The sequence below is a fragment of the Pan troglodytes genome, chromosome 1 (assembly GCF_028858775.2).
Source record: "Pan troglodytes isolate AG18354 chromosome 1, NHGRI_mPanTro3-v2.0_pri, whole genome shotgun sequence".
Taxonomy (NCBI): Eukaryota; Metazoa; Chordata; class Mammalia; order Primates; family Hominidae; genus Pan; species Pan troglodytes.
In genome coordinates this window covers 12,917,720-12,930,725 of record NC_072398.2, presented here as the reverse complement: position 1 = coordinate 12,930,725, position 13,006 = coordinate 12,917,720, and the positions used below count along the sequence as shown (strand labels likewise).

The following is a 13,006-nucleotide window of genomic DNA, read 5'->3' as shown; positions in this document are numbered from 1 at the left end:
CTTATCAGTCGTTCCTTCTTCCCCCACCCCCTCCAGTTACTTGAAACAGTTCTCTTCATAGATGCTGTTCCACACTCTCCATGCAGAGGTCCCTTTATAGCCAGTGTAACGCTCTGGGTTCAGCAATAGGTCTACATACTGAGCAGCTGGAGATCTCTCATCTGAACAAGAAAAAATTCATAAAAACCATCCATATTTCACCATTTATCTAAGATTTAACAGTACAAAGCAAACCGGACTACTCAAAGGTAAGAAAAATGTCATGCTTTTCAAGTAATCTCCAACTGAAATGGTATAGTGGTTAGTATACTTGTGACCGTACTTGACGCAAGATTTGTAATAACTTGGACAAATTCCTTAAGAGAAGAAAAAGCAACTCTTCCATTTCCTTTGGATACGCAGTGCTCTTTTAAGTAATATAACATCCCCTTCACCTTATTAGAGACATGAATCATTTCTTAAGTTTTAACCACCCAGGATTGAAAAGACCAAACAGAATCATAACCTGCTTTAATATTTCTTATGATTTCTTCTCTAAGAATATATCCACCTAACCACACACTTGGAAACATTTTGTAACATATATTGTATTAAAAATAGAGATTTCTCTGCTATTCTCTGCTTGGACTCATGAAGTAAATGGCTCCATAACTTTGTGATCCAAATCTGATTATTCATAAAGCTATACCATGCTCTAGTTTTTCAAAGTTATATATTACTATTTTTACTGATGTCAACATATTGAAGTGTTTTTCTTGCTCTCAAACTAAAACATCGTAGGCACAACTTTCACAAACTTGTTGAAATATTTAAAACTAAATAATCATTTTCCATATTGAAACCCAAATGAGTATTTACCCGATCTCCACTATTTGGACTTTATTTTTTTTTTTCGAGATGGAGTCTCACTCTGTTGCCTAAGCTGGAGTGCAGTGGCGCAATCTCAGCTTACCACAACCTCCGCCTCCCAGGTTCAAGCAATTCTCCTGCCTCAGCCTCCCAAGTAGCTGGTACTACAGGCGCGCACCACCATGTCTGGCTTTTTGTATTTTTAGTAAAGACGGGGTTTCACTATGTTGGCCAGGCTGGTCTCAAACTCCTGACCTCGTGATCCACCTGCCTCGGCCTCCCAAAGTGGCGGGATTACAGGTGTGAGACACTGTGCCCGGCCCTATTTGGACATTTTAATTGAGATCTCTGAGAAATACAAAAGATTTTTAAAATCTTAATTATTGAAGCTCACATTCTGAATAGAAATGGGAAACGTGCTTTTCATAGCTAAAGAAAAATTATAATGACCATGCCTCACACATGTATGCTCATAATACATAGATGCTCAAGTGTTATATATGGCACACATATATTCCTTTATTTATATGCTTACTACCGTTTGTTGTCATGAATTTAAACAATAGTACAGAGGCAGCTGGTTTAAAACAGGAGTCAAATGTGGTCATTAAATGTCTCTCTTTCATTACCTGATGGTATATTTTCCTGTCAGTAAACAGTATTCCCTGGACAGTCAATGACCACAGACTGGGATTATCCATGATCACAAGGGCAAAACAGCATCTTGATCCATGCCTTCCAAGAATTACCTGGCACTTTTGTTTTTGAGACAGAGTCTTGCTTTGTCTCTCAGGCTGGAGTGCAGTGTGAGATCTCAGCTCACTGTAACCTCCGCCTCCCAGGTTCAAGCAATTATCCTGTCTCAGCCTCCCAAGTAGCTGAGATTACAGGCACTCACCACCATGCCTGGTTGATTTTTTGTATTTTTAGTAGAGACGGGGTTATGCCATCTTAGCCAGGCTGGTCTCAAACTCCTGATCTCAGGTGATCCACCTGCCTGGCACTTTCATGATGTAGGAAGAATACAAGGATAACTAACAATTTACTATATTAAATGGGTTGTATTATAACTTAGACAATGGAAACATGATTTTGCAGACTATAAGAATACTGGCTCTATTTCTAGCTCTAAATTTGTAAAGATACTCCACTATAAAAAGCAAGGCAAGGAAAACAATTTACAGATGGATAGAAAAAACTGTCCCAGAACACAGATTGACTCAGGGCTCAAAAACAATAACTTTTAAAATCTTAATTTAAAATAAAAATTCAAATTATGAAGTATAAGTATGGCTTTTGATATGGGCATGGTGGCACATGCCTCTAGTCCCAGTTGCTTGGGAGGCTGAAGTGGGAGGATCACTTGAGCCCAGGAGTCGGAGGCTGCAGTGAACTATGATGGCACCACTACACTCCAACCTGGGCAACAGCCTTTTTTTTTTTTTTTTTTTTTTTAAAAAAAAAAAGAAAGTATGGGTTTTAGTAAAGAAAAAAAATCTTAAAATTCAGTATTTAATTTCTAAGTTGTATAGTTTTAATCTCCATAAGCTGCTCTTGAATAAATTCATCTGCAAAACTGAATTATATATAAGCTTCACAATTAAATATAACATTAATTTATGTTCTCTGACACATATATATTATATATTTATAAATAATTTATGTGTGTGTACATGTAGGACTACATGTGTATAGAATCCTCTACAAACGTGCAAATTGGACTAGTACCAACCTCTTTTCCCAAGAAAACCAACCAAATAACCAATAAAGAAGAAAAACCATGATTCAGATATTAAACCATGATGATTTAAAATATACTTTAAGGGAGCTAAAAAATCACAAGAGGAAAATCAATTATATCAGGTTTTTCATTGTTCTTTTTTAAGAAATGTGGTCTTACTTTATTGTGCAGGCTGGACTCGAACTCCTGCGCTCAAGCAAGCCTCCTGCCTCAGCCTCCCAAGCAGCTGGGACTCCAGGTGCTCACCACGACACACAGCTCAATTATATCAGTTTTTATAACTACTTAAGTAAAACTTACATTTTCAATGTTCTTAATGTTTATTCCCTTAGTTTAATCAATACTTTTTAAAAAAATCTTGTAATACTTTTTCAAATCATGAAAAGAGTGGGTTTTGTTAACCTATACAAGGAGTTTGCAAACTACAGCTTGTGTGCCAAATCTGGCCTGCTGCTTATTTTTGTAAATAAAGTTTTCATGGGACACAGCCATGTTCATTTGTTTACATACTGCTTTCACACTATTATGGCAGAGATGAGTAATTCCAACAGAGACCCTATAGTCAGTCTATAAAGCCTAAAATAGTTACCATTAGTCCATTTTCTTAAAAAGCTTACCAACCTCTGCTCTATACTGACAAGAATTTCATGGGACATCCAGAGTGAGCAACGTGTGTGGCAGAAAGCATCTACAGGCCAAGTTCTCTACAAACACACTAGCTGGTAGTGCCCATCCTCATCCCTGGGCCATCTGTGACACTGATTTTCATTTGTTCAACTGCAACTTGTCTCAGTTTGCACAGCTGCATCATTCATTCAGATAATTCTCTCTAAATTATCTGGCCCTCTACTATGACCCTCCCCCACAAAAGTTTTATCTTCTTTCTGCCTCTACAAAGCAGCTTCATAATTCCTTATTCTTGGAATTTATGAAGTTGAACTAGTGTTATTTCCTCCTCTTCAAGTATATATATATATATATATATATATATATATATATATATTTTTTTTTTTTTTTTTTTTTTTTTTTTTTGCCATGAGGCTGACTCTGTTGCGCAGGGGGGAGTGCAATGGCGTGGTCTCAGCTCAATGCAACCTCTGCCTGTTGGGTTCAAGCAATTCTCCTGCCTCAGCCTCCCATGTAGCTAGGACTACAGACATGTACCACCACGCCTGGCTAGTTTTTGTATTATTAGTAGAGGCAGGGTTCGCCATGTTGGCCAAGCCAGTCTCAAACTCCTAACTTCAGGTGATTCACCTACCTCAGCCTCCCAAAGTGCTGGGATTACAGGCATGGGCCACCGTGCCTGGCCTTAAGTATACGGTTTTTTTCTAACTGAATTTCCTTTCCACTGTCCTAATTTAATAGAGTTATGAGGTCATACCACATTTTCTAGGATGTTAAACTTTCCTCCCTACTTCCTAACTCATATATCTCTTAAACATTAATGGTAGCATACAGGACAACTTAGTGTGCAAGCTCTTTGCTACGGTCACAGATAAAAAAAATACTGTATTATAGACTCAGGATTAAGCTTAAAGCCCTCCATCACCAACCCTACCCCAAACTGCTACTAACTCACTATTAAAACATGATTTACAGTCAAGGAGAAGCTACAGTTTATAAAGCTCTCAAGAAATTTTGATACACAACCAGATTTAGAAACTACTGTTTTAAACATTAAATTTACTAATGAACATATTTTAAGGGAAAAAATAAAACTAAAAATCTATCATGCTATTTAGGCTTTTTATGAACCAACTAGTTCATTCAGCAAGTATTTACTAAGCATCTACCACGTCCAGGCACCATTCTAGGCACTAGGGATACATTAGTGAACCAAAAACAAAGCCCTTGCCCTCAAGTAGCGCACAATCTAGCTGGGGAAGACTGACAAGAAACCGATACACTCAATAATATGCCATATACTGTCAGACAGTTGTTAGTGCTTGGGCAGGGTGGGGGCCATCAAAGCAAAGGGACAGGGAGTGATAGTGGCTACTATCTTATATAGCGAGATGAGAGCAGGCTTTTCTGATAAAGTGACATTTGAGGAGAAACATGAACAAGAAGCAAGCCATGATAAAGACAGTAACAACAACAACAAAAAAGAGTGGTAGGGAAAGCAGTTTACCTTAAAGGATATTAAATTACTAAATTATTTTAAAAACTACTATTTGATCTATAGGGATCATCTTCCATTCAAATGAACTCATTATCAACAACAAAACAGCAGGAAATGGGTATATGGATAGATTCCCTAGTAAACTGGGTGAATATTCTTTATATTTTTGTTTTAATCCACTGAATTTGGGAAACAGCAATAACTAAACAATGATTCTAAAGCTACCCTGACAGTAATTTTAAAAACTACTATAGGCCAGGCACGGTGGCTGATGGCTGTAATCCCAGCACTGTGGGAGGCCAAGGCGGACGGATCACCTGAGGTCAGGAGTTCGAGACCAACCTGGCCAACATGGCGAAACCCTGTCTCTACTAAAAAAAAAAAAAAAAAATTAGCTGTGCATGGTGGTGCACGCCTGTAATCCCAGCCACTAGGGAGGCTGAGGCAGAATTGCTTGAACCTAGGAGACAGAGGTTGCAGTGAGCCAAGATTGTGCCATTGCACTCCAGCCTGGGCAACAGAGTGAGACTCCATCTCAAAACAAAACAAAACAAAAACAAACTGCATATAAACCATTGGAATATATATGAACATTACAACTCAGAAGAGTCATGGTAAACCAATTAGTAGGTACCATGGTTTTATAAGAATATAAAAATAATTGATTTTAAATATAATCTTGAAAATCTTAAGGGGATGATTTCATGTAAATTCTTAAAAAATATTTCTTACTTTCTACAATTTAAGAAACTAATATTTTAAAAAATAGTTAACACGGCCAGGTGCAGTGGCTCAAGCCTGTAATCTCAGCACTTTGGGAGGCCGAGGCAGGTGGATCACAAGGTCAGGAGATCGAGACCATCCTGGCTAACACGGTGAAACCCCATCTCTACTAAATATACAAAAAATTAGCTGGGCGTGGTGGTGGGCGCATGTAGTCCCAGCTACTCGGGAGGCTGAGGCAGGAGAATGGCGTGAACCTGGGGGGCGGAGCTTGCAGTGAGCCGAAATCGTGCCACTGCACTCCAGCCTGGGTGACACAGCAAGACCCTGTCTCAAAAAAAAAAAAAAAAAAAAAAAAAAAAAATCGTTAACACTGTTTATACTGATGGCAGGTAATCTACATATCAATTTATTTATAGCAAGTACTTCCTGCAATTAAGTATTTTTATTAAATACCTATTTACCATAAGAGTAATATATAGTCACACAAATTATTAATTTGAAAACCTATTAAATAAGCACTATTATTTATACTTTAATCAAAGAATAGGTAAATGGACAATTTAGAAATAAATGACTATGAGTGTTAAGCACTCAAATATAAATGGCAACCAAAGAGCAAATGTGAGAGTAAGGAGAGGTTCAATGGCTTGCTTTGATACAACTTTTACCAATTCTCTATATCATAGAGAGGACAGATACTTCATTAATTACCCCTTAGTATAACCTCACTCAGATTCCTTTAAAATTTCCTTACTGAAACCATATAAGCCAAGATAACATTCCATCTCCCAGTATTATTCTCAGTTTACCATACTATCGTAGAAGCTCACTCTAACTTACTCCACTATGGGCTGGATTTATAGCACAATTCTACCTGTGAATCTTTTTTAAAACTTTAGAAAGCAGATCATTCTAGATGCCTGAAGAGTTCCAAAGAACTACTATTTCCAACTATGCACACTTAATCCCCAAATTCTTTTCCACTATGAAAAATATAACAATACCAAGGAAAAAGGTGAAGAGAAACTAAATGAATGATTTATGCCTACTCAGCACAATTCTTTGGGAATATTATCCTATAGATAAAAAATTTTGAGTCACTGCAATTACCTTCTGTTAAGAGAAGTGGTAGTTACTCTGGTGGAGAGTGTCCAGTCTTTCTACCATTCCAGGGAACTCTTGGAAAAAGGGCTGTGGAGAAGTCGAATTAGAGTCCTCCCCAGCATTAGAAAGCATCTTTACATGAGTTTGTTAAGACCTCTAGCAAATTCCAGTGTAAATATTTTTACAAAATGTTCACAGACCTATAACTAAGTGGCTTCAATTGAAGGTCCATGGATGGTATATCATAATGGAAAGAATACAGGTTTTGGATTCGGATATGGGATCAAATCCTGCCTCAGCCTCTTGCTATTGTGTGATCTTGGGCAAGTTATTTAGTCTTTTTCAGACTCAGTTTTCTCAGATATGAAATAATACACACTTATGAAGGTAGCTGCAAAGACCAGAAATAATGTATTTAAGGCACTTAACACAGGGCCTGGAACATAGGCTCTCAATAAATGCCATTATGAATAATAAGGTCTACATAGCAAAATCCAGTACTGAAGCTATAATTCAGTTTATATTTTCATTGATTAAAATGTCTTATAAAAGGGTTAAAGTTAAAATAATTTAATTATAATAGTTTATTGTATTACCATCAAGTTCACAAAAGTGATCCCGTGAATCATCATATCTTGCCCAGTCAATGAAAGCTTCTTTGCTTTGATTACTATGGGAAGGAGGAATAAAAAAGAAAAATTATTAAATTTGGAGCTGAAACTTTTAATACTGTATTCTAGTGTAATTAAAATAATCTGAGGTCAGTTAACGATTAGATGATGTCACAATTCTGCTATTAGTGATTACATGAAGGAATGACAAAAAACAAGTTATATGAAAATATATATATTAATTTCCTTGAGTAATTTATATTTCTTAACTACACTGAATTATTAGGACTAGTCAATAATAATAACTTCAAGGAGAAATTAATTTGTAAATACATATAACATGTAGTTAAACACAAAACTCAAGCTAAACTTTTCAATTAGCTTAGAAATTATAATGTTAAATGTATTTTTTCCGAAGTAATTAAATTTACTTTCAGAATTCTTTTAATTTAAATTGCGTCTATACTTACAAGATCTAAAATACCAATAACTGTATTTCTATAATCTCCCATCCAATGTGGTATTCACTGGTTACAACAATGCCACTTTTATCATGGTGTATCATTCATTTCACAGCCCAGTTAACATTTAACAAAATCTATGATCAAGATTTCTAACTTGAAGAACTGATAAGTAACAACTACATTCATTGAAATCAACTTTGATCTACATTAACTTGAACCTATATTCAGGCCTTCTCTGTATTGAATACTCATGATGGTAGGATCTATCAGAGGCGCATCATTTTGCTACCCTCTTTATTCATAACACAAAAGGAAAAAACAAGGTACAAAAAACTGTATAAATCAGGTATATAAAGGTAAAAATCAGGTAATTCCTAAATGTGGTACTGTCATAATCAAGAATTTGTTTTGTATTTGAGAAGCCACTACAAAGAAGTGTATAAGCTTGGTTGTACTACATCAACTTTATCAATACATTTTTCCAGTTCAACTTACTGTGGAATTTTTTCCCCTATGGGAGTATATAATAAAAATTAACAAAAATATTGTATCACAGTTGACCCAACTGAAATACGTGATGCCATAAACAATAATGCCTAATTACAGCTAAAACGACATTAACTAAACTTGTGTTTAATAAGATAGATCTTACGTTGAAAGTAGTGAAGAACAAATCAATAGTGATATAAATTCCTATTTTCTTGTTAACAATATGACTTTCAGGAACTTTCTTCTTTGAGCATCCTCATTTGAAGAGGCTTTGCTGATTCTTTCACCTAACCCCTGCCTAAAACCACAGTAAAGCCACGCCTAAGCCCGAAAAAACACTGAACGTGCATCTAATGCTAATAAAGCTGGCTCAGTTTGATTTATAAATGAGTTAGAAGGGACCTTAGAGGTTATCTACTTCAGCTTTTCCAAACGTCAGTTTGAAGATGGATGCAACACTATTTGCATGAGAATTTCTTGGGCTTAACTCAGCACTTCCTTTCAAGATAGTGTCCCGAGGTTAAAGTGGTAGTCTTCATACTGGGAAATGAGGAGCATAAAAGATGGAATAGGGAATGAGAAACTTTCTGGGAGAGATAAATATATATATATATATATATATATATAATTTTGAGACAGGGTCTCACTGCACCCAGGCTGGAGTGCACTGACATCATAGTTCACTGTAGCCTTGACCTTCTGGGATCAAGTGATCCTTCTATCCTCAGCCTCCCAAGTAGCTCGAAATATAGACATACGCCAACACATCCAGCTAATTTATTTATTTATTTTTTTGTACAGACAGGGTCTTGCTATGTTGCCCAGGCTGGTCTCAAACTCCTGGGCTCAAGTGATCTGCTTGTCTTGGCCTCCCAAAGTGCTGGGATTACAGGTGTGAGTCACCATGCCCAGTCAATATATATATACATATATATATTTTTTTTTTTTTTTTTTTTTTTTTTTGAGACACAGTTTTACTCTGTCACCCAGGCTGGAGTGTAGTAGCACGATCTTGGCTCACCGCAACCTCCGCCTCCTGGGTTCAAGTGATTCTCCTGCCTCACCCTCCTGAGTAGCTGGGATTACAGGCATCTGCCACCACGCCTGGCTAATTTTTTTATTTTTAGTAGTATTTAAGTAGTATTTTCACCATGTTGGCCAGGTTGGTCTTGAACTCCTGGCCTCACATGATCCCCCTGCCTCGGCCTCCCAAAGTGCTAGGATTACAGGCATGAGCCACCACACCCAGCCTATGGTATCTTAATTGTGATGATGTTATATGGGTGGACACATGTCAAAACATCAAACTGTATACTTTACATGCAGTGTATCATATTTCATTATACCTCAAAGTAAAGCTGTTTAAAAATCATAGTACCAATCACTGGAGAAGTTGTAGAACAGATAACTGATACACTGCTAGTAGCAATATAATTTGGTAGCAATTTTAGAAAACAATTTGGCAGTACCTAATCTCATTTCTAGGTATATTCTCCATAAAAATATACATATGTATGCACCAAATTTGTTTTTTATTTTTTCACAGATAGTGTCTCACTTTGTCACTCAGGCTGGGGAGTACAGTGGCACAATCATAGCTCACTGCAGTCTCAAACTCATGAACTCAAAGTGATCCTCCTGCCTCAGCCTCTCAAGTAACTGGGACTATAGGCCCATGCCACTGCACCTGGATATTTTTTTTTTTAATTTTTTGTAGAGACAGGATCTCACTTGTTGGCCAGGCTGATTTTGAACTCCTGGCTTCAAACAATCCTCCTCCCTTGGCCTCCCAAAGTACTGGGATTACAGGCATGAGCCACCATGTCCAACTGTATCCACCAAAATATTTCTGAAATGGCCCCAAAGCATAAGCTATCAAGAGCAGAATGGAAACATGGCACATTCTTATTATAGAATACTATGTGCCAATAAAAAAGAATTAAACATTACTATGCCCAAAAACATGAATGAATCTCAGATACATGTTAACAAAAAGAAGCCAGATACAACAGAATATGTTCTATATCACTCTATTTATAAACAGTTAAAACTAATCTCTGTCAGTATCTCAAAATCACGGTTAACTTTGGAAGGTGATAATGACTAGGAAAGTACACATGGTAATCTGGACAGCAAGTATAACGCTCTGGATGGTGGCTATAGAGTTGGGTTCACTTTGTAAAGTTAAATTGACCTTTACACTTAAGAATTTTCTATTCTACCATATGTGTATTATACTTAAATTTTTTAAGTTTAAAAAATAATTTCTGTTCAACAACAAAAAACTATATGCAAAATTAAAGGACAAATCCTAACAACACAGCCAACAAAGAATTATCACATTATATAAAGAATGCTTACAAATCAGTAATAATTTTAAAATCCAATCCAATGGAGAAAAAAATGACAAAGAATATAAACTGACAATTTACCCCAAAATCTTCTAATGACTTAAGCCTAGTCCCTAGATCATTCCTCTATTTACACTCTCTCCTTGGTGATCTCATTTAGGTTTATGGCTGCTAAACACCATCTATTCATTGACTGACATCCAGACCTCTCCCCTATTTCAGATTTGTATATCCAACTGCCTACCTGAAATCTCCAAGTGGATGTCTCACAGGCAGCTCAAACTTAACAAATCCAAATTTGACTATAACTTTGTATCAGACTTGCTCCTCCTGCAGCTGTCCACAGGTCAGTAAATGGCAACTCCATTTTTATAATTCCAAATCTTGTAGTCATCTAAAAGCTCATATCTTCTCAATACCACATATCCAATAACTGCAGCAAATCCTGTTAGCTGTATCTTCAAAATACATCCAGAACCTGACCGCTTCTCATCATTTCCACTGCTATCACCCTGGTTTAAATCACCATAATGTCTTATTTGGATTACTACGATAATCACGTAATAAGGCTTCTGCAACATATCAGGCTCCCTCAACACATGCCCTTAACTCCTCTGTTCAAAACCTCCCCGTGAGTTTTATTCCACCCAGTCTAAAAGCAAACACTCATTATAATTGCTTTCAAGGCTCTACAAGATCTCTACCCACCCCACCTCCTGCCCCATCCCTAGCATCTTTTGACCTTGTCTTCTGCTACTTTGCCCTTGAAGACTGTGCTCCAGTTACATTGGTCTTATTGTGTTTAAGTCTAGGCATGATCCTGCCATGGGGGTTTTCAACTAACATTTATATATACCTGGAATGCTCATCCCCCAGCCAACCATAGTATGACTCATGCCTTCACCTTCTTCAGCAATTTGTTCAAATGTTGTATTATCACTTAGGTCTTCTCTGACCACCCAATTTAAAACAGTGCCACTCTCTCACTCCTAGCCCTCTTTGTTCTTCCCTGCCTGTCTTCCCTAGCATTCATCATCATTTTACTTACTTATTTCTCATATATTTTACTTGTTTATCATGTTATTTCCTCTGACAAGGATCAAGTTGCACGAGGGCGGAAATTTTATCCGTTACGCTACTGGATTCCTAGTACCCTAGAACAGTGCTTGGCACATTGTAGACATTCATTTGTTGAATGAATAAGAAACTCAAAAAATGCTCAAATCCACTAGTAATTACGAAGTATAAAATAAAAACAAGGTACTATTTCACATTCAACAAACATTATCAACTTTTGGTAAGGATGTAGAGAATGATACAAGCTGTCAGCACTGGAGTCAGTATATATTCACACCAAGTACTATGGAATGTCATCAGGCAATATCAAGAATGGGTATTAAAAAGACAATCCTAAGATTCAACAATTCTACTTCTAATGTGAAAAAAAATTTGGGAATGCTCAAGGTGGCATGTTTGTAAAAGTAAATAATTGGAAATAGCTAAACATCCATCAATAAGTGAATAGCTAAGTAAAATATGGGATATTTATATGATGAAAATCATTCATCAGTTAAAAGAATAAATCTGTGTTTCAACATGGACAGATCTAGAAAGCAAAATGTATAATGAAAAAAGTTGCAGAATGTTAAATATAGGATATCATTTATATAAAGGAAAAATAAAACCATATACGCAAAACTATCTTATTTATACATATAAATATATAAAAACAAAAACAGACCGGATATACACCAACAAATTCATGATAGTAGTTACCTCTACTGGATTAGGGAATAGAGCATAAGGGATTTTAAATTTATCTGTGATGTTTCTTGTTCCTTAAACCATATGGCAAAAAATGTTAATATTTATTTACTTGGAATGGAGGATTATTTATTTGAAATGGAGGATATGTATGTGGGTGTTTATTATCTTTTATTTTCCTATATTAAATTTTGTCTTCAATAAATAAAATTGCTAACTTATACTGAGTCATTAGCAATTATGGTACATAAATACAAATCTTTTTTTTTTTTTTTTGAGACAGAGTCTCGCTCTTGTCACCCAGGTTAGAGTGCAATGGTGCGATCTCAGCTCACTGCAACCTCTGCCTCCCAGGTTCAAGCAATTCTCCTGCCTCAGCCTCTCAGGTAGCTGGGATTATAGGCACCCGCCACCACGCCCGGCTAATTTTTGTATTTTTAGTAGAGATGGGGTTTCACCATGTTGGCCAGGCTAGTCTTAAACTCCTGGCCTCAGGTGATCTGCCCACTTCAGCCTCCCAAAGCGCTGGGATTACAGGCATGAGCCACCGTGCCCGGCTCATAAATACAAACCTAATCAAATGGGAATGTAAAGGAATTTCTGAAATATCTCATTCCCAACTACTGATTATGTCTAGTCATTTTATACTACACAATTTGAGGCCATTTATATATTGTTTATGCTGGTTTCTGTTTAGAACAAATAAGGAAAAGTTAACAGAAAAAAAATCTATGAAATTTAACAGGCTAATAACTTTTATCATTCAAAATGTAACATCCAGA

General features: G+C 36.5%; 1 protein-coding gene across 3 annotated transcripts in view; it reads right to left on the bottom strand.

Annotated features, from left to right (window-relative positions):
- Positions 1-13,006, bottom strand: part of ERO1B (endoplasmic reticulum oxidoreductase 1 beta) — a 66,905-nt gene that overhangs the window by 20,675 nt on the left and 33,224 nt on the right. For all 3 annotated transcript variants that reach the window (NM_001280454.1, XM_054666313.2, XM_016927789.4), the window contains 2 exon segments: positions 41-161; positions 7,142-7,215. In NM_001280454.1, coding sequence (NP_001267383.1) covers positions 41-161; positions 7,142-7,215 — 195 coding nt within the window.